Source organism: Larus michahellis, chromosome 1 (genome assembly GCF_964199755.1).
Source record: "Larus michahellis chromosome 1, bLarMic1.1, whole genome shotgun sequence".
Lineage (NCBI taxonomy): Eukaryota > Metazoa > Chordata > Aves > Charadriiformes > Laridae > Larus > Larus michahellis.
Genome location: NC_133896.1, coordinates 34,201,263 through 34,223,908, shown reverse-complemented (window position 1 = coordinate 34,223,908; position 22,646 = coordinate 34,201,263). Strand labels below are relative to the sequence as shown.

The 22,646-nt window shown below is 37.6% G+C and overlaps 1 protein-coding gene across 2 annotated transcripts in view; it reads right to left on the bottom strand.

Annotated features, from left to right (window-relative positions):
• The window catches only part of ARID2 (AT-rich interaction domain 2), a 105,309-nt gene that overhangs the window by 8,463 nt on the left and 74,200 nt on the right, over window positions 1-22,646 (bottom strand). For both annotated transcript variants that reach the window (XM_074567950.1, XM_074568022.1), the window contains 8 exons: window positions 22,411-22,507; window positions 22,122-22,331; window positions 21,570-21,737; window positions 20,196-20,271; window positions 17,034-17,168; window positions 16,376-16,575; window positions 13,143-16,000; window positions 5,120-5,268 (listed from right to left, as the gene is read on the bottom strand). In XM_074567950.1, coding sequence (XP_074424051.1) covers window positions 5,120-5,268; window positions 13,143-16,000; window positions 16,376-16,575; window positions 17,034-17,168; window positions 20,196-20,271; window positions 21,570-21,737; window positions 22,122-22,331; window positions 22,411-22,507 — 3,893 coding nt within the window. The remainder of the gene's footprint in view (window positions 1-5,119; window positions 5,269-13,142; window positions 16,001-16,375; window positions 16,576-17,033; window positions 17,169-20,195; window positions 20,272-21,569; window positions 21,738-22,121; window positions 22,332-22,410; window positions 22,508-22,646) is intronic.

Sequence of the window (22,646 nt, the reverse complement as noted above, 5' to 3'; positions counted from 1 at the left end):
TACTTTACCAAAAAAATAATGCATGTTAATTCCAACAGATCCATTCTCTGCAATACAAGCAAAATACAGTAATAAAAAGCTAAAAAAATTTGGTTTCATGTATTCCTTTTCCTGTTTTCCTTCTTTACTGGTAGTCATACTCAGAAAAAGAGACATGCACCATTCATCCTACTTGCTCTCAATACTGCACGCTTGTCAAAACTGACAGAATAAGAGATCAATCTAAAATTAGTGCTCTTTAGCACGTGAATTCTAAATATCAGGAAAATGGCTAGATGTCATTTCCTGATGCCCACAGAAGTTGAAAAATGTCACTTATGTGACCCTTTTTAACACCTTCACTTAAACCTCAATTTTTAAATGACTTTCCAAAACCTCAAAATAAGCACCTTGCCTGCCGAGAGCCCCAAAGCACAGGGCATGAGGTATTTCAGGAAATGAAGTGCTTCTGCATCAGTAGAAAAGATGAAGTTGTCCTAAGCCTGGCCCTGTAATACTCTCGACAGTGTATTTTGTATTTTCCGTATTTGGTGAGAGCTCAGGCATGACATAACGTTACAGTGAGCTCAGCCCAATCAGGGCTTTCTTCCTTTTTGAAGTGGTAGAAAAGTTACAACCCACTATGAATGCCACCTCAAAATACTGGTGAGTCAACAGTTCTTAAACAGTTTCAAATTGTCACATAGACAAAAGATGTGTTATTTTAACGTGTATCAGACGGTAATGGAGAACCACCGAATTTCAAACACTATTAAATGAAAGTAGTGAATGACCAAAAGTGTGCGGTTTTTTAGTCTAGATACACCTTAAAATGTATCAAGTGTTACAAGCATTGCAAATTACATCCCTTACTTCAACAGAAAAAAACTGGCCAAGATAAACAAAAAGACTTAGCTGCTTGCAATTCATTTCAGTACGACTACCGCAGCTCATCAACACCTACTTAAGGCTTGGACAGAAGAGGTCTAGAAACCTAGCTGCTGCTGTTTGGGAAGTCATTACCACCAGCTGTCTCGACACACTTGCTGGACGGATGCCACTGGTGAAGAGGAAACACATGCACCCACCTCAGCCACTCGGGTTCACATGCCAGTATTTTAGTTTCAGTTCCCAAGAAAAGTATTTGTGTTAAGATGTTTGACTGAAGTCACTGGGCTGAACAACGCCAAGAGGGAGATGAGCTCCAATCAGACTTACAGCAAGCAGACAAAGATGAAGCAACATCTTAAACCTACCACAGTTGTTTATGGACAAGTTCAAGTCAGAACTCTCAGCATATGAACAGCAGATCAGTAGGTGCTTTGATCCAGCCACCTCCTTCCACATCCTACTACTCATTTCCATATTGCCCATTATGCAAACAAACTTGAAATCGATAGGTAGGCCTAAGTGTATAGATACTGTTACCTGAACCCCATAAAGGTGTCAAAGAGCTAATTTCACCCAGAGACAAGTCTTAGTAATTAAGTGAATCCTACTGCAATAACCACCTGTAATACACCAACTACCTTCTGCATAGGCAATAAATACTACTCTCTTAAAACGCATTCATCTTTTCCATGACAGTAAGCTCTTGCTGAAGGGAAGCTGGGAAGGAGAAACACCTCCCTCTTGCTGTTGGTCCAGACAGCCCATAGTAGGATATGAACATAAAATGTTTTACATCTACATTGGCTCAACAGCAAAAGCTGATGCTTCAGACAACAGAAAGACATCTTTCCACAATAAAGGGGAAAGTTACTATTTAAACTTAAGCCTCGCACAAACCTATTTATGAATAATTCCTGGCACGGATAAAAGAAATTTCAGGGCGTAAGTGAAGCCCAAAATGTAGTTTAAAAAATTTTATTCAACACGGCAAAGCTTTAAGAAAAATAAAGCTATTTCAGCTATGTTGGCTCATTCACTGTATAATACATTCAGTGTTACACTTCAATCACTGATCTAAGAAGATTCAAATTTACCACCATTTTGCAGAGAAAAACTATTTTTCCTTAAAGAAACACCTAAATATAGTAATAAAAGAAAAAGTTTAAGTCCTAAGAATACAGTCAGTTGAGTCCAGACTCTTGTTTCCCCACTTAATTTTTCCATCATTCTGTTCAGCTCCTGAACAGAACATTAAACTAATAGCTGCCTTGACAAGCAGTAGAGATTCAAGAGCATTTCCAATTTACATTTTAAATACCAAGCAATTCAAGAGCAGACATCTTCTGCCTACCTGTGAAACAAAATAGCAGCTTTTAAATTAAGCTGAATACAATTAGCAGTACTTGCAGACAGCTGAGCTTCAAAGGAAAACACGTATGTTCTGTTACATCCTCAATGCAAAGCAGTGTGCTGACTGCCACCTTTCAGAGTTTTACTTCCACTTCAGATACTAAACCTGAATACATCTGCCAGAGGCCAATCATTACAACTATTTGCATAATTGAGCCTGATCTGGTTGTGGTCTTCAGACACTACTAAATTTGTTGCATTTTATTTCAAAATCTTGGTATAGTATTTCCTAATTCAGTTCTAAAAAACAAAACAGCAGAACCCACAGCCACGCCACTGGAGTCTTGCTGACTGCACCAGCCAAGTTAGCAGGCAGGAAGAGAACATACTATTGTATTTATTTGTATTTATTCTGATTCTCAATAAAATGTTTTTGAAGGCCTTCACTGCCTTCGGCAATACATCCTGTAAGGGCAACTTAATGTGTTGTGAGAACTAAACTAAAGAACATGCATAGAGAAACAGGTGCAAATGACTGTAGCAAGTTTGCCTCCTGTCATATCTTTCCAGTTAATTGTGAACACCACAAAAGAAACTGTTCTATCATTCTAAAATGATGAACCTGCCCGCTTAATACCTAGGGAAAAAAAACTGCTGAACAATCATGAATGAAACACCAAGTAGTGGATGTAAAGTTCACATATACTGAAGACCCACTCAAAGAATATTCTTGTCTGCTTCAACTCAATAAAAACAACTAAGATACAGTTACAATAACAGGTGGTAATTCTAGATCTTTCTTTCTGACTGTTAGAAGCAGGAAGCCTACAGGAGATTTGATACTCTTGTTTTTAATCAGATTGCTGATGGAATATGAATAAACAATATACATTTGAGGAAGATGCTAACTTAACATTTTGGTTCTCTCTTCACCACAGAGAATGCTGAGTGTAATGTTTATGTAAACTGTTTTTAGGCTGGGGCTGAACTAAGAATTTTAAAAGTGAGAGACGGCATAAGAACAAGAGCTATGTGTCACATGGACTATAATCTAACAATGCAAAATCTCTGAAGGCTTTTGAAAATTATGAAACTTAACCATGAACAAAAAAACAGTACAGTAAGTAATGACAGGAGAAACTACAGCAACAGAAATAATACACTATCTTTGAAATAAAACATAGAGATCAGCTTGTGAGATATGGGCCTCATAACTCTTAACTTCAGTCTCAGGAAAACTTACTGGAATAATATTTTAAGACAGATTTACAGAAAGACTGATAATGTAAGGTAATCATGATTGTATTTTTGTTCCTCCTGCCCCAAAATTTTTCTGCATATATTTGTATCCTAGTTCGCGCGTGACATGGGCTTTTCCATGGTTAGATGTCACCTCATCTATACACAACTCATCCCACATTAACTTTAGACACAGAAAAAAGCTGGCAACTCACTTATGCCTCAAAACTTTAGTTTAGCAAACTCTTCAAGACAGTGTAAATTGGCGAGGCTTCTGCTAAGAAACTGCCCCAGCTTTTCATTTCCACCTCAGTACAATCCACTCTTGTACCAACACAGGTGTTTATGCATCTATTGTGCAGCCAGTAGCGTATGGCTCTACAGTTATATTTATTAGTAGTAAAGGAGTAAAGTACAAAGTAAGTAAAGCCTTACATGTATTTCTTACATAGAGTGTCACCTACCTAAAAACCAAAAATCACTTTTAAGGTGAACACAGGGCAATGACTTAAGAAGCTCCAGATCTCTACAGTACCAAAGTATTATCTAAAACCCGTATGTCTGGCATTGACTTAATGATCTCTGCATTATGTTTGTAAGGAATGAAAGAAGCAGAAATTACAGCTTGAGGGTTTTACAGATAACTGTCCTTCAGTATTACTTTAATTATGTTTAAATGCCTCATTTTCACCATCAGTTCCAAAGATTCAAACTTCTCCATCGTTTCATCCCAACTTTCTGAATGTCTACACACCAGCGTTCTGACAAATCATCTGTCTTTATGCTCCCTTTGTATTGTTCTACAACGATGAAGTGTTTCACCCCTTTTCACGCCCATCCTGTATGTTACGCAATTTCTCTCACTGTTATCAAAGTGGCTATTTGACAACTACCTTTGTGTCACTAACCCGTATCCCTCACTGAAAACCAAGCATATTCACAAACCTAAGTTATTTTTAAAATCAGTGTCAAGATATACATACTGTTAACAAGGGTAGTATCATGTTTTCATAAGCTTACATCCAAAAGTCTACTAGCTCACTCCTCTCTAAGTACAATAACAAATCAAAAAACATTTAATCATTTCTGCCTAGTCTTAAGGCTAAGTTCCTTTTTATTTCCTTTTGTGACAATGGAGTCCTGTGGCACACAAATCGTATCATAACTACTAAAATTAGTCATAATCTAAATAAGACTTTGACCAGGACATAGAAGTGCAACACCCTGCCTGCTCTTGCAAAACTGGAAACACAAGAAAGACTAAAAGCTGGGAACACAATAAAATGCCAAGACATGATTTGTAACTGCAGTACAGTAACTATTTTTGTACAGAGAACAAGCTTCCAAGCTAGGAATTATTTTGGGTTTTTTTAACTTAACTACATTACAATATTTTATTTATTACTGAAGAACCAATATATTAAAAGAAAGCCACATAATATTATTTTATGCTCTGAAGTATAACTGAGAGCCGCTAAATGTCTCGCACTCCCCCATCTCAGCTTCAGTTTCCTCGACACTTTTCACTTTTTCTGTTCTCCACTGACAAAGTAGAAGGTAACTTAAGGAAACAGAACGGATAGAACTTGTAGAATCACCTTCTATATACGAGCATCTGTTATATATTAGTAAAAGGTAGTTAAATAAAGGAGCTATTTACTTTTTACAAGATTGCCACAGACACATGAAGTTCTGTCCAGGTTTTTTCATTTGCTCTGCATGCTGACTTGCTGCAGTGTATGAAGGCGGCTGCAAATTGATCTGCTGCCCCTGTACTTGAACTGTTGGTATCGACGTTGCAGGTGTGCTCTGTAGAAAAAGTTAAAACACAGTTTTACACAGGGCTCATTTCAAGACTTGACATACGGTTTACTGTTTATTCAAAGATCTTTTGTTTTACACTTCAATCGACCACAGGTTTTCAGATTTTGGCACTTAGAACTCTGAATAAGCATTAATAGACATACAACTTTTACACTGTAGTATTTCTGCAGAAGTTTCTAATACTCAAATTACTAAACCTTATGCTTAAATTCAAATACAGAATTTACGATTGCAAAGGAATTTCTGAAGGGCACTAAGTGGCGCAAAGGTCAGCATTACTTTGCAAAAGCTTTATTTGTAATTTAAGAAAAAAACACCATGCAAACTTGAAGGGTTGCAATATTATCAGCACAGGCAGTAGTTTGCTTTCCTATGTAAATGTAGGAAAAACATTGCTAAAAGAATTAAAATGAGCACTGGTATATCTAAAACTGCTTTATGTTCTTTGATGAAATGGTTTTATGTGCCACATTAGTACACATCGGTCTGTGTTACAGAGTGTGTAAGGAAAGGTAAATTGAACAATGCTGAAGGAACACGATCACAGACCAGTAGGCTCAAACTATGACATTCCATTTTCTCTATAAAACTTGGCAAATTATATAATTCTTCAAGCTCTTGTAAAACCAGCCAGCACATATACCTTTAATACACAACTTCACATGCCCAGAATGCCTGAACATGCCATACAACTTGTATACAGTGAAATATAAACATTTCAGAAAGGAAAAAGATGTTTCCCTTGCAATATTACGAAGACACATTTTAACAGTGAATAAAAATTATCTTAAAAGTGACCTAAAAAGACAAAAACAAAGCCAAAACATGCCAATTTTATTTCTTTTTTTGAGTAACAGATAATGAATGCTGGACTTCCCCATTTCAGAACAGTGTTTATGTCAGAATACGGTTTCTCCCATTTCTTTTTTCCTGGAAGGCTCCGTCCAGCAAGACGTTTATAAAGACAATGACAGTAAAAAGATTAAGCTTTTGAATATTATCTAGGAATGAAGACTTAACATCCTTTTCTTCCCTAGTGTTAGAAAAGGAACATACCATGCTTTTAAAGAGACCAAACAAAACGACTTTCAAGTCTGTGTTTAAGAATATTATAAAAGCAGCATTTTCAAATGCTGCACACACCACTCTACATCTTTACAGCTCCATTACCCAATAGCTTTAGACTTCAACTGCAAAGAAACAAACAGTTAAGTGCAACTTCTAACATTTCATTTGCATATTGATCTTAAGTTTTCTTTCTGCTGCTCTTTACTGGCACCGCAGACAACAGTCACACAAGGTAACAATTTAATAACTATCACAGATCATACAATGCTAATAACATGACCAAAAAGGACAGCAAAAAAAGCCTCATCAAAACCAAAACGCTTCCCTCATCCAAGCATAAATCCTGATAAAAATACGGCAAAACTCAGCAAAACTCTTGAGCACAGCACAACTATTATATGATGCCTGTGATCTGTGCACATGAAAAGTTTTAAGAAAGGACTCGAGTCCGTTAGTCATAACTACAAATTATTTTGAACTCTGCAATGATTTTCATCTGAAGACCTCTAAGCTATTTTACAGATTGGGTAATAAATCTTCACAAGGTATCTTTTAACAAAAGGTAAACACAAGTGGAGCATTTCAAGATCAGGGTCCCTTTAACAAGGCATTTTTAAAAGGAAGCTGAAAGTAAAATCATCAAGTGTCAGCAGTACAGTTTGTTTTGCCATCTTCACTTGGCATCCTGATATCAATACATTATGATGGTCTTTATGCGACTTTTTATCCCTATAGAACTTCTGTCTCATTTAATACACTGGAGAAAGAGTGAGCTTAGTGAATCAATTCAGTGTTTTATTTAATTCTCATCATTCAATGTGTGCTTCATGTATTATTCACTCCATTCTAAGCAAACCCTGCAATTAATCCAGAATTATGAATTTTCTCAAGGGTTTTTCTGGCAAGCTCTCTAGTGGTATTCAAAGGTTTTAATACTGTCTCATTAAAAAAACTGTTTATTTTAAACAAGGAGATCTGAGATATGCAACACAAAATGTTACATGCTGAAAATGAAAGAGCACAGGAAAGGAAACATATTTTCAGGACAAAAACTTAAAATTCAGTTTCCCCTTCTATTTCTTTCTACCCCCTTTTTTTTTAGTGAGGAAAAAAAAAGCCGATAAATTGAATAGAAATACGTAAAATGATCGTTGTTGCTTAGAATTCTCTTATCACTGCTGTGATAAGAGTAGTTTCGCTCAAACTTCTAGCATTAGGCAGCTAAAACTTCCATGTATTTTGAAGTCTGATTTATTGCTTGCTTGCTTATTAACTGTGCTGATTATATTTTAAGATCAACAGATAAAGCGAAATTACGTTTGTTTTCCTAGGTATTATTTTAGAAACGTAAGTTATATGTTCGAACATCTCAAAGCTTTCCTCTCTTTGTTCAAGAAATCAGAAATAATGCTAATTTTTGTTTTCTTTTTTCCCCTCCATTTTCATATATTGATTTAGTAATGCATGATACACAGGACATCACTAAAATTAGGTATAGTCTTTGTTTTTCAGAAATGAAACTCCTTTCCAAAAACGTACCTAGAAATACTTGCTATTGTGCTACCACAGTACCGACATGCCATGATTATGTAAGATCACTTATTTATTTAACATACGGAACTATGACAGACATTTAATCCTAGTAAAGTCTTTCTGGGAAAAATAACATTGAAGAAAATTTCCCCACGGCATAATGATTTCACAAAATTTCCTCCTCTAGCAAAACCATTTAATCATTCCAGGTTCCTCAAGAAATCAAACTCCCAGTACTCTAGTACACTTGAAAGCACTTCATGGCATCTTTTTATAATCAGATTAGACCTCTCCATGATAGGATTTGCAAGTGCCACCACTTAGCACTTCTGCAAATCAGATCTCACTGGATCTCAGGACTGAAAGGTACCTCTAGAGTATCACCTATCTCAGTATAGTTTGCACTGAACTCTTAAAACATTTAGAAATGCAAACCCTTAATATCTGTACAATCTACTTACAGAACCGAGATACTACAGCTTACTTCAATAAGCAAAAGGAGATTCTGTCTCTGGACTCCATGACTTTAGATTGAGATTTGGTGGGGGGGAGGGAAGGAAGGAAGTCTGGCAGAGTCATGAAAACGAAGAGTAAAGCTAAGTGCTTTCTGCTAACTAGAATGGACTGTTTACAAAAGACACTAATTTATTTTTATGCACAAGAGCTCCTCCATTTGGGCACACCAGCTCCCTATGGGGTAGGAATAACAAACACTCTGGCTTGGGCTAGAAATGGCTTCCACCTCCATTTCAAAGAACCAATGGTGCCATTCCATTTATGTATTAATGGATAACTCTGTTTTAGCATGACACTTGCCCATTTTATTTAGAAGGTCTACTGTGCCATCCCATCAACAAGAGAACATACTGCATCCCAGTGCGATGGGCTCCTCTTGACATATACAGCCATATGCAGTTTAAAACCATCAGGCTGCATTTTTTCTCCCACCATTAGTACGTGCACATGAATAGTAAATACATTTAACTCAAGAGTAAACAGTTAATTATTAGTAAAAATATTTTTTAAAAGTATCATAGGATTTACAGTTTGATATTACAAAATTTTATGTTTAGCTTCTTCACGATAATGAACATATATAAAAAGGTAACCTATAATTTGAACATTAATATGGTATGATTCGAGCGTGAGGAAGGGGTCAGGTAGATGGGTAGGCACTGAAATAAATGTTCTTTTCTTGTTAGATTACTAAAGTTTAAGTCTCCTTGCAACAGTGTGCTTCACAAGTGAAGAGCAATAAAAGCATAGAGATTCTGTATTTCAGTACTTCCAGCTGAGAAACTCATTTGCTCTGTGGCAAGGAATGAATTACACCTCCCGGGGCTACACACCTGCTTTCTGGTGCATGGAAATTCTCAGCTTCCCAATCAACAGAGAGCAGGGGCAAATAGTGAAGGCAATGCTCACACAGCTTTTGCCACCTAAATTTCCACACAAGGCAGCCCACTTGAAACGTCCTCAAGAGAAATGGGCGTGCATTGTTTATGAGGGGATGAAAGTCATGAGCAGGGAAGTGATTACTTTAAAAGCCAGATAAGGCAATTTAAATCAGATTTGCTCACTTCTAGTAACCTGGCGTGACAGCAGAGTATTCCTTCAAAACACACACCAATTGGGACAAACCAACATGGTTACGTTCAACAGATGTTCTGGAGGCATTTGAAGCGGAGTAAGAAAAAGTGGAAAAGAAAAGAAAGTGTACAGGTAGGTAAACTGCTCGTTTCTTTTTCTTTTTCATCCACGGGTCCAGCACAACGTCTCAGGAAAACAATAATCCAGGAACAGGGCACACCAAAATAAAAGGAAGCAGAGATAGTAAAGTGCCAGTTCTGTCTCCACTCAGACTACATTTCATGAGCTTACAAAATACAGATGGAGATATAAGAAAAAAAATCACAATACTGTGTATCATATGTTCTTGTTCTGAAATAACCCATAGCCCAAGTTTTTATAAAAATGCAAAAAATAAAAATCTTTAAAGTCAGTATATACGTAGTTATTTTTCAGTGAGTTTTGCTGAGGCGTACAATTAGCATGGAACAATTACAGGTTATACACAGAACATACCTGTACTTGTCTAACTGGATTTTGATAGCCCTACACGAGCTGTCCCACAAACAGCACGTATATAAGTTTTCTTCATTTTAGTAGGCCATTTAAGTCAACATTTTTCCCGCCAAGCATATAGTACCAGCCTATTTCAAACTACCATTCATATCATGAAACAAATCTTCTCTTTTACATCCCCCTTAAGGATTATTTCACTCTTTCTCTTGCTTTCCTTAGTTTTCACATTGCTGTTCCCTTCCTCCTCTATTTGTTTGCCCTTCCTTATCTTCACTTCAAGCATCTTCCCCTTCTCCTCTCTGCAGTTCATGACAACTAATCCTGCTGCAGTTGCATAAGCAATACTCTCCTCCCTCTTCTGTCCTCTTCATCTCCTTCTCCAGCCTTCCTGTTGGGTTATAATTTTATTACAAATCTTCCTCTTCTATCCCTTTTTCACTTCCCTGAAATACAGCGTCTAGTTTAGAAAAAAAATTTATGATAACAAGCAAACAGGAAATCATACACTAACAGCTTCAGCAGCTATACAATTTTGCCATAGCAAATACCCCTTTATCCCACATCCCTCACCATTTTTCTCCATTGGGTTGTATTTATAAGTTTAACACTGTTTGCAAAAAGAACCATATGCTTCTATTTCGTCTGCATGACAGCCAGTATACATTAGGTACTGCAGAGAGGATAAAACAATGCAGATGCTCCAGTGAAAAAAGTGTCCCTTAGCTGCTGTCTTTCAAAAAGTCAGGGCCAAGGAAGCTGCTTATCATACAAGGAAGACTCTCAAAACATGAGGGGGGAAAAAACCCAGGAGATTACACAGGACCTAACCTCAAAAGAAGTCATCAGTAAAACTCACACTGAGTTCATTAGCATTTGGCTACATCTTACTATTTCTGGATGCCTTAAAGATACTCCTAAAAGCAGACTCATTATTGGAAATACTTAACACCTGCTTTTTCAGAAAAACAATGGCTATTGAAGCTGCTCAGCAGCTTTAGGAAAAAAAGAGCTGGCCAGGATGATTTTGGTACTATTTTAGTCCAACACATTGATTTTAGAGTGGTAAAGATCCTTAAAAGTCTTAAGCCAAACTATGATGTTCACTCTATCTGAACAGAGTACTATGAAGTGAGTTCTATTCTAAGTCAGTACTTGGCATTATCATGATAGACATGATTCATAAATACCCATATGTAATGGTTAAGGCAATTAGCTAAAAAATTAGATCGTTCACTAAGATGAAAACTAATTAACTCCTCCAACATTCCTGTAATTTTGAAGAAAGGAAGGGCATCCTACAGGCAGAAGATTGAGCTAACTTCCATGGAAGCAGATATTAAACCAAGTTATTTTGATCTGCAGATACCCAGTTGGCAGCATTTTTTTGTTTGTACAGGTAATGGAAAATGTAAGAACTATTAATGATAGTGGTATTAGTGATAATGTAAAAAAGAAACTATTGGCACAGAAAATATTCTTTTTTCTTTATTTTTCCTCTATTATAAAGATACATGTTATCTAATACTAATGAAATAGTTAACTGTATTACTCCCCTCTTCTCAAAAATCTGTAAGTCTAATAGTTTAGTAGCTGTTTGAGACACAACTGAAAATTCTTGTTAGCCATGTGTCCAGGGAATAAATAACCCCAGATAATATTTATTCCATTCCAGAGACATAGCCATACCATCTTCTATTTCAGCCAAGTCCTTAGCAAAGCTATAATAGAAATTCAATCTGTGTAACAGCTGAAGACACTCACTGTAAAAAGCAAGGCGTAGCTAATATTTTCACACTACAGAAAACCTAGCGTGTTGTCCCTATGCTGCCAACAGGCACTTTCATTTTGGTCAAATCATTTCTAGTAAGAACAAAGATAAATAACATATCAGAAAAATACAGGTATCTCTTTGATAAAACCTAAGTGAAAATTTACGCATGAATTTAAAGACATTTTAAGAACATAACTCTGTGTGGTGTGGCTGTTAGAAGAAAAAAGTAAAAAAAGAAAACTTGTTAACTGTTAGTCCCGATTTCCGACAACCGAATGAAGGACAGTCAAAAGAGCTTTCAACAGAAACCTAACGTGCCACAGAAAAAGAAGCAGCAGCACTAGACATCACTTGTTGAATTTTGAGTTCTAGCTCTGCTTAAGTCCATAAGGTCTATACCTGCTACCTCATCAAAAACAAACAAACAAAATCCCCAACCAATCAAACAAAGAAGGAAGATAAAAGACCTGTCTTATCTAAAGGTCAAAATGCACTGATGTACACTCAAGATTTCATTTCACCTCTCTGCAGTCTTTCAGAACTCTGACTGCCAGACCTACTATTCTATTCTTTTTGCTCCTGTTGAGGTTAGAAACGTTTTTTGGAGAGGGAATTTCTGTCCATGTACAAAACTGAAGTAAATTCTAGAGACTAGAATAATCTGAAACGTGATTATTTGTACTTATTAATATTCATACAAATGATGTCCATACCTCATTTCTAGTAAAGTGGAGGGAGTAACCACTTTCAAATGGTTAAAAAAAGTCAATAAGGTAAAAAGAAAAAAAAAAAAAAAAAAGAGCCCTCTCCAGAGTATGTCAAACAGAAAAAACCACAAACAATGCTTATTCTAGCAATAAAATAAACATTACAAATATTTTGTAATAAAAAAACATAAATATCTCAACAAAGTTACAAAACAATAATTTCTCCTGACTCCTTTAAAGACCACCTTTAAATTCAGGAACTTCAACTCATTTCAGCAAGCCAGATGCAGCTGTGGTGATTAACTTGCAAAAAACCATATTCACCCCTCCATAAGCAATAATGACCAAGAATAAAATGCAAAACAATACTGGCATTTTTACAAGACCATACAACAAATCATTTTTGTTTTCAGAACAGTTAATCCTTTAAGGAAGAAACCAGTGAGCAAACGTTCTTTCCTTACTGCGTATTATCAAGCTACAAACTATTTTAAATTCCACTATTGTCATTGACATTGAAGAAGTATGCAAACCATTAGAACTTTAGTCCGCGAAAGAACAGGAACCATCATTTTCTGAATATTTTAAATAATATGCAAGAGATATTGAGTGAGTTTACATTTTCACCCGCGTTATTTCACAGTATTAGTCAGAATCACAGTTGGAATAAACATAAAAAGAACACTGCAACATACCTGTGTGACCATGCTTTGTATATACGTGGTTGGATGCTGCTGCTTTTGTTGAACAGCACTCTCTATTGCTACTTTCGCTACAGTGCTTGGATCCGCTCCAGCTGGCACAGCAACCATAGTTGCACTGCAACCAGCATTGTTGGGGTCACTGATTGTAACAATTCTAACTCCTACTTTATTTGGAATTCCTGGAACAGTTTCCCTGTCATTATCCTCTGCTGGCCTCTTTACAGTTTTGCATTCTGCTGTGCCATTAGTAGACCGAACTTCGGATGACAGGGTAGACTGGGACACTCTAGGTCCTGAGTGTGGAACTGCTATGATTTGATGCCCCTGTATAACAGAGGCTGTAGATTGTGGTGAGACAACTACACTTGGGCGTTGCTGAGGCACATCTGAATTCAAACTTGAAGCTAGAGGTCCATTAGGTAAATCAGTGTTGGTACCACTAAGTTGCTGGGTTAACAGTTTTGCAGCCTCCTGTGTACCGCTTACAACAGGTGAACTACTCAAAGTTAATACAGGCCCATTAGAAATTCTTTCCCCTTGATCACCTTTGGCAGTATCTTGCTGCGTGGCATCCAAATTCCCTTGTTGTTCCACTGAAGATATCTCACCATTTCCTACATGATTGGAAGTTTTGTGATTTGGAATGTTTTTGCTCAAATGAGAACCATCTCCTTTATCAAAATCACAGATTCCATTAACTAGGGGCTTCTTCAAATCACTTTTAATTTCCTGTGTGTCCATTTGTTCAAAGTTCTGCTTTCCAGGAGCTCCGTTCTCACCCATTTCTAATGATGGCCCATTACTGACTTGTGAGCACTGATTGGCCTCATTCTGAGTTTTCCCTGAGTTAGAAGGAGGTAGACTGGAGTCACTATACTTTCTCCCATTTAAAAGACTTCCCACCTGCATTTCATTTTCTTTTGCATCCCCATTGCTGGTGTTTGCAGCTCCTCTTCGGCAGGAAGGATTCTCCATAACTTCAATTTTACGTTCATGAATGTGTAAACCTGTTGCTTCCTTTGCTTCTTCCTCCTTTTGGCAAATTATTTTATCACCTTTGAATGGGGGAGCAGCAGTACACGGTGATTGTCCAGCTGAAGGTGCTTGAGTAGCTGGAAGCGTTTGCACCTGTAGCCCAACTCCTGTCTGTGCTCCACTCACTGCAATTCCTGCTGGAGCAATGATTTGAGTTGCATTTCCCTGACTCACAGTTGCAGTAGCAAAACTCGTATTTGGCACAACTGTTATCGTAACCTGGTTGCCAGTAGTCCCTTGGAAAATAGTCGCTGGGCTGTTTGAGATCAACTGGCCTGGCAATATCTGTAAATTAGAAATGGGTACTGTTTGTACTGCCCCTTGGGGCTGGATTGCACCCGGGACCAGCTGAACATTTTGCTGTCCAACTAGCAGCTGCTGAGCTGGAGACTGTCCTTGAACTCCAAAACCTGGTGCCTGGTTATTGGCCATCTGATAAACCACCTGAGGGCTAGGAGCTCTTGCATTGTTAGGTGGAGGAATCTGCGGAGCTGGGAGTATAAGCTTCCCCCCTGGAGTTGAGGGGCCTCTTTTTGGAAGGAGCAGTTGTTTTATCAGGCTAGACTCACCAGAGTTAGGCTGGCCAACTCCGGTGTTAGCTTGTTGTGACTGAACTTGCATTTGTATCGGTTGTTGTACCTGTACCTGCTGTTGCGATGATGCTGGTGAATGTTGCTGCTGCTGCTGCCTCTTTACAGAAAGCATCTGGCTGACAGTAGGAGGGGGTCCCTGTGACTGAGGAGTGGTAGATGAAGAGGACATAACTGCAGGGACTTGATTATTTGTAACCGGACCTGGGGATGGTGAAGAAGATGGAGTAATGCTTGGCTGTCCAGTCAACTGGACGGTTTGACCAGCGGGAATAGAAGCTGGATTAGCAAGCACTATTTGATGAATGGCTGGTGCGTACGTTTGACCTTGCTGAGCTGGCTGGCTTACAATCACTACACTTTGCTGGGATGGTGGCGGAGGCTGCTGCTGTGGCTGCATCGGCTGCTGTACCACGGCAGGTGGAACTTGCTGAGATGGCAGAGGCTTTGGTGCAATATTCTGAAACCCTACCCTAGATGTTGGTGGGTTTTGGACACCCGCGATTGTAACCACCTGCCCAGCTGCTACTTGGAAATTTTGAACTGTGGTGGCAGAAACGATGTTAGATGCAGAGGTTGTGACATACTGCTGTGGTGCTATGATGACTGTATCTTGTTGCTGGTTGCCAGCAGGGGACTGCTGAGATGATGTCTGCCCAGGTTGTGATGTGCTGATTAGCTGCTGACCCTGTGAAACTGCTGAACTGCATGCTGGTATGTTTTGTACTCTGCCAAATATATGACCCTGAGGTACAGCTTGCTGAATTACCGTAACAGGAGTGCCTGAAGGTATCTGTCCTGGTACCACTGCGTGCAGTGGAGACTGTTGTTGAATTACAGGTTGGTGGTGAAGCAACGTCTGAGAACCAACAACAGTAACAGACGGCTGTTGTCCTGTAGTGCTGTGATTTTGATTAGAAGCTTGTGGTGCTCCTCCTACAGCAATAGTAACAGGAACTCCAGACTGGGGAACAGAGCTCTGTATCACTGCGGCCTTCACTACTTCACAGGATATTGGACCTTTATTCTGTATAACAGTCACTGGAGTATTTTGTTGCTGCTGTGTGTGAACAGAAGGATTTTGTGGAATTCTAGAAACAGTCTGTGCCACAGTATGAACACCTTGAATTGGAAAAGACATCTGTGTTGCTGTCAAAGTTGAAGACTGGTTAATAGGGGTCCTCTGATAGTGATTTCCTACGCTTGGTAGCCCATGCGGGATTCCTGTTGAAATAAACACAGTAAACGTTTGGAAGCAAAAACTATTTCATAACACTTTAACATAACTTTTTTTTTAAAAATCAAAGGCTTGAATTTCTAATTCTATATGAAGCAGTTTCTCTTCTCAGCTATACTGCACCTGAATTAATGATGCAGCAACAGCGGCTTGTCTGCTGACTGACAAGTTTATGGGTTACATGTCAAATACTAGAATGGCATGCAAGTACATACTGCAATATTATTCCTAACGTTATTGAATACAATCAAAGAAACATAGCCTTGACTTCCAACACTTTCAAACTATTTTGAAAAACTTGTGTCTTTTATTGTCAGTTCAGAATCAATGCAAAATACTTGATAATTAATTAATTTAAAAACCTGCTGGCGAAGGAGACGAAGACACATCAGGAATTGAATCAACCCGGACAACTGGGGTAGACGAAGTTGGTTGCTGCTGATAGTACATCTGAATGGGAAGTGGTATAGCTCTCCTTTTCACTCCTACCACATGTATATGTGCTTGACCGTTGTTACTTGGATCTTCTACTCTCTTCACTGTATGATTTGGAAAGACGGTTCTGCCAAACACAACATAAATCTATGTTACTAAACACAATAACTCAAACCTCTTACAATGCTTTTGTTTTAACTGACCGCTCTTGTGTGCGGAGTTAAGTGCACCAATGCCTGTATCTTTGCAATACAGCAGGATTCTCCAATAGCATCTGAATCTCAATCTCATTGAGGTCCAGCGGATGGTCAGCCAAGATCTCATACAAGCTTAGTGAAAACTACAATACCTCCAAAAACTACTTGCGAAAGAATTAAAAGTACTATAAGCAGAGAAGGAACCCTATCAAAGATCCTGAAATAGAATGAAAAAAATTAAAAAAATTCTAAACATTTGTTGCAATTAAAATTCCAAAACTGGATGTCTTACAAACTCAACTCAGTAGATCATTTCTCAAAGAAATCTAAAGCTACAGGTTAGTACATACAATTGCATCTTTATTGTTGCATGAATTTTTTGTCTTACCGCAGACATTTATAAAATCCAGTTGATGTTAGGATTCCACCTCGAGCTAATTTACTACAGGTAGAGAGGTATTCAGAGTACATTTCTGCTCGAGAAACTGAGCAATCAAGATTCACCTCAAAATGTGCATTCAACCTGAGGATGAAAAAATAAACTATGAAGCAAAATGTAGTGAGTACTTTTAAAACTTCTGTCTGTCACAGAGACTTCTGAGACCTGATAACAGCATGGAAAATAGCACTTCAGTATATGGTCTTGTCAAATGTCTGTTCCATACTTTCTCCTTCTCACTGCTTATGATTCAACACATGGGACCCCTAACACACGTAGTCGGTTTTACATGCAACATCTTATTTACATATGTAATATGCAAAATAGCCTCTACATGTGACTTTTTTATTGTATATTCAGAAACAAAAACCAAAGAAGAATGCATTGTTTGCTGACGTCTCCTCCCCACAGCTCTATTCTTATTTCTTAATGATTCTACCTTAGCAAAAGATGGACTGAATGCTAGATAATTCTTTATCAGAAATTTCTATCAAAAGTCAGTATTTGTATCAAAACCAAGATTTTGTTAACTGATCTGCTAATGAAGTCTTACTTTAAAATACAAGTAAAACCAGAAACAGAATAACAGTCTCAACCTTATCATTTTGATAGTGGTGGGAAGGCAAGAGAGAGGGGACTGGGGTTCTGAGAGAGTACTCACGCAAACACACACACTCTCATTTGTGGAGTCTCACACTACACCGACATCAATAAAACCCTTGAAGCACCTGTTCTGCCTAATGTTAAATTTCCAGGGAGAGAAAGTATTTGTGTCTCCTACAGACTCTCCACAACCACACAGACCACCCAACCCCTGACCAGGAAGCTGTGAGAGAAGGAAACATTTTCTATCATTTTAATTTTATTTCTTTCAGATCCATTAAGCAATCCATTGTCAACCCAGTGACATGGGAACGGTTCAGCCCCAGCAGCAACAAGGTAGTAACAACTCTCACACAATGCTTAAATACCAGTACCATAATATAAGCTCAGACAGAATAAAAATATTTTTTAAATTGTCATCATTTAGCATCACATAGCACTATACGGTGCTACCACTTCAGAAAACTACATCGCGTTCTCCTTTGTAGAGTCTTACACTCCCAATATAACTAGATGCTTCGGAAGGGAAAAAGCAAATGATTACATTCTTTAAATTGTGTTCTCTCATAACCAGTACAGAGCAAGTATAATGCCACTTGAGTTACAGTTTCATTACTACAAAGATTGAGATCACACTGTATAACAGAAAGTCTAGGTATTAATTAAATTGGGCATATCAGACAAATGACTGTCCAGTTGGGTATGTTAGGCTGACACACTATCACTGGCACAAGCGAAGCGAAGATATTAGGACTTACAATGGTGAAATCGGATCTGCAATTAGAACTTTACTGTCACACACACTTACTGTCACTTACCTTACAAGGACTCCTACTCAGGCTAAGCTGGCTAATAATATATCCAGGAAGGTCAGTTTAAATACCTTGTCTTTCTGCTGCTTCTAAGAGAGAGTAACTTTTCTAAATTCTACTGCTATGATTTACTCATTTTCCCATTTCTCTCAACAGGAAGCAATGACTGAAATATACCATGAAAATTTACAGGAATGCAAGACACTCCACGTTAGCATTGATGAAAATGCTTGGAAGAGGCTGCTCCTCTGTTCTCAATTTGCCTTTTTTTTTTTTTTTTTTTGGCAACACAGTATTTAAGGAGAATTTTCAGGACTAGATGTTAATTTTTATTTTTCACTAGCTCAGATCTACCTAAGATCAGAAGAAAATTAAGTACAAAATAATCGTATTCAACACTGACAGCTGCAGAAGCACACAGAATCAAAACCGAAGCAGGTATTTCAAATCTTCCTGATATAATCAAATACTTGAGTATTTGATGGTATCACGCAGTTGCAGCATGGTACCTACCCTTACTTGTTTTAACAGTTGAAACTTCTATTTTATTTTATACAGAGTGCAAAATTTACTTTGCCTACAACTTTACTACTGAAAGCTAAATGTCTAGTGGTCTCTATAGTCAATAGAGGGTGGCAACAGAAGGTAATTCGTAATCTCATCAGAAACTAGGCAGGTGAAGGCAATTCAGTTTCCTATTGGGGGAATCTCCCACTCAATTAAAAAGGCAGCCTAGAAAACTAGCTTTGGCTCGAGACCAACCTGCAGATTGCTAAATTAAGCTGCAGTGATTCCAGCTCCAGGTACCCCTGTTTAAATGTGATATTTCTCAGTCTTTCAGCAGTACGCATTAATAATACTTTGCAATGTGCAAACCGAAGTATGGGAACAAGAATCTGCAACATTTCCCCCTTACAATCAAAGCTTTGCTGGAAGTATAGGTAAAACTAAATCATGACCAAAAGCAGTAAGCTTTGATAAATTCTACCCACTTTATCTTGAAGGCCCTTGTCTGATCAGCAAGGCAATTCATGAACACACATGTAAGTTGTGAAGCAGCAGAGGTGGCAGGGTCCATCAGGAACCAATTAATACAAATATTTGAATGTGAGTAGATTTATGTAAGTTAAATAGTTCAGAAAGATCACCCTCAGTCCACGTGAGAACCACAGGCAGAATAGTTTTTCCCTAAATATCTGACAATGACAATATTAGTTCAAAGCAAAAGAATTTGGATGGAAAAGGCTTTGATCTTCCTTAACTTGCTCGAGGTTCACAATGATCACATAAGAGTTTTGCAGTGCCTCGCTTCATAATTTGATAATTACTTTTATATTGGTCCAGTAATACAGTAACACATAACCAGATGAAAACACTCATGAAACAGATAATGCTGCTTGACAATTCAAAAAATAAATAAAAATCAAGACCAGAGTCAAAAATCAAATTAAATTCTATTCTAAGAGAGAAAACAACTAATTTTAAATATCAACTGCTGAAGAGTGAATATTCTGATTGACTTTTTTCTTTCATACTTCTTCAAAGCAATGACAGAATGATTTTGCTTTATACTTTTCAGAAAAATTAGTCTAACAGTAAATAGCAGCAAGCTAGAAAATTCTGTGACACATGAATACAGGAATTTTTTTCTGCTTTTCTTCTTCATTAAAGTATTTGAATAGAACTGTACACTTACCACTGACATGCAAATTTCTCGCTGTCTATTTCTACTATTCCTGGTGGTGGAGCAACATGTGGTGCTGTTCTAGAGCCTGTGGACAATGAGGGGAAGAAAAAGAAAAACAAACTTGCTGAAATGGTTTTTGCTCTCCTGAATAAAGAAGCACTTCAACTCCGTGATTTTCACTGGTAGAGTTTCTCCTGTGTGTGTAAGCACGGCTGTATCCAGCTAAGGCAAGTCACAAAGGTGGACTAAGCAGACTACAGATGTGCACCACAATTTACCGAAGCGAAGCAGGGCATGCCAAGGCCAGAGCCACCACTGAAGTGCAATCATGACATAAGCACTTAATGAACAACAGTTTCCAGATTCACAATCATGATCCACGATCTCAGTTCTCTATAGAGCACTGAGCATGATTTAAGGGTAGCACAATACTCCACCAGAACAGGCATAAATACACAGCTATTATTTTTCTAATTCCTAAGTGGAAGCAAATATAATGTAAAAAATTTTCTTGCCATGTCACATTGATTCCCTCTAACCATCCCCTTAGTCACATTCTTCTCCAGTCACTTTAACTGTGATATCTGCACCCATTCCAGAAACAATACACTTAGACATGTAAGCCAGTGTCTGTTGTAATAGTCCTTTCTCCATTCCCCCCCCCCCCCCCCCCCCCCCCCCCCCGAACAAATAGCTATGTTCCATCTTGTGTGCACTTGTGGTGTACTGCTGTATGCTTTTATTAGTAAAGACAGAATGAGGTACATATGCTACTCCCCTGATCAGTAATAGTTAGCTGTGCCATCAACTTCCAAAGTGACAGTATTAAATCCCAAAATAAAACTGCAAAAATTCATTATCATTCCAATTTAATTTACAATTAAGAAAACACTTTTCAAGCTTTAAACAATAGTTAAGATTTGGTTCACATCACAATAAGCTGTTTAGCAGCTTCAACAGAGGCATGATTCTGTGTGTTTAATCTCATCTCTGCAGTTCTATCAAATACCATACATTACTGCCCAATAGTATTCTGTGTAAAACAGAATATAAAATGGACCTCTAATTCTCTGCAAATCGTGGGAACAATCTAGGATGGACACTTTTTCTTTCCACTGAACAAGTACATAACTTCAAGTAAATTTTCAGTCTAGCAACTGAAAAGTACTAAGATTCTTTTAAAGCTTGTTTCACCACCGTTTTGCCTAACATAGCTTTATTTTTGCTTTGTGAACAAGTATCTGAAAAAGATACCGTACGCTATGCATAATACTATACTTATTTATGTAAATTAATCAGAAACCTACAGAAGACAAAAAAAAAAAATCATACATGCCACAGGAAATTTTGTAGGAGAGTATGTTCTCTTGCAGTGATACTAACCTGGGACACCTGTTGCATGGGCCTGTGAAGAACTATGATCCATTACTTGTGGTCTGACATCAGGTACTCCTTGCTGGCTAACACACTGATGTTCAATGAGTTTTACAGCAGTAAGTGCATCAGATCCAAACATCTGGATGTCCATAGAAACCAGACATACTAATGTATCTAAAGTATTAAATGTAAAACCGACAATGACATTAGGACAAGACGAATGCTGTTGGAACATACTGATTTGCTTTAAAATTGCTATGTGTTGAAAGAAAAGAAGCCTCTGTATGCTTCTGTAGATTTTTATTTTTTCTAAACATACTTCATGGCATTAAAAAAAAAAAAAAACAACTTCAAAAGTTTTAGCTTCCCTAGTTATTAACCTCATCAATTTCTTGAGGACACAAAGAATAAATTGTAGTAAAACTTACTATTCTAATATCCATCCCTAGAGCTGCACACACACACAAGCAAGCCACATTTTAAACCACCGAACATGATATATTCCCAAGTCTTTTTTCCTACGTAAGTGACAGTAATAGATTTTTGCTTCTCCCTTACCTATGCTCTTTTCTACTTTAGCAATCTTTGAGCAGGCCACTTCTCCCATTTCTGTGAGCATGTATAGCACCTCAAGTGCTGAGATTACAAGCAGCACATCTGGTAGCGTGAGATGACATATGATCTCTTTATAGGATTCTTGATCCACATATTCACAAATTAAGACACCATTATCTTCAGCCTTACAAAGATTTGCCAAGATTTCCATGCCTGGAGAACAAATACAAAATAGTTTTAAATGGCAATAATTACAATTCTAATACAACAATAGAATAGCTAGAGATCTTACCTCTCATTTTTAAAAATCTATCCCTTGACATGAGGCATTTTGTAACAGTGTGAAACATTAGATGAGTAGTTTTGAAATCAACAGGATCCAAAAGAAGCTGATGAGAAAGAAAAAAAAAAAATAATCTATGACTAACACTATGCATATAGTGCTAATGGCTCAAATCCTTAAATTTGCATATCAAAATATAAGATTCAAAAGTGTTTAAATGCAGCACACGTAAATGACATTTCTGT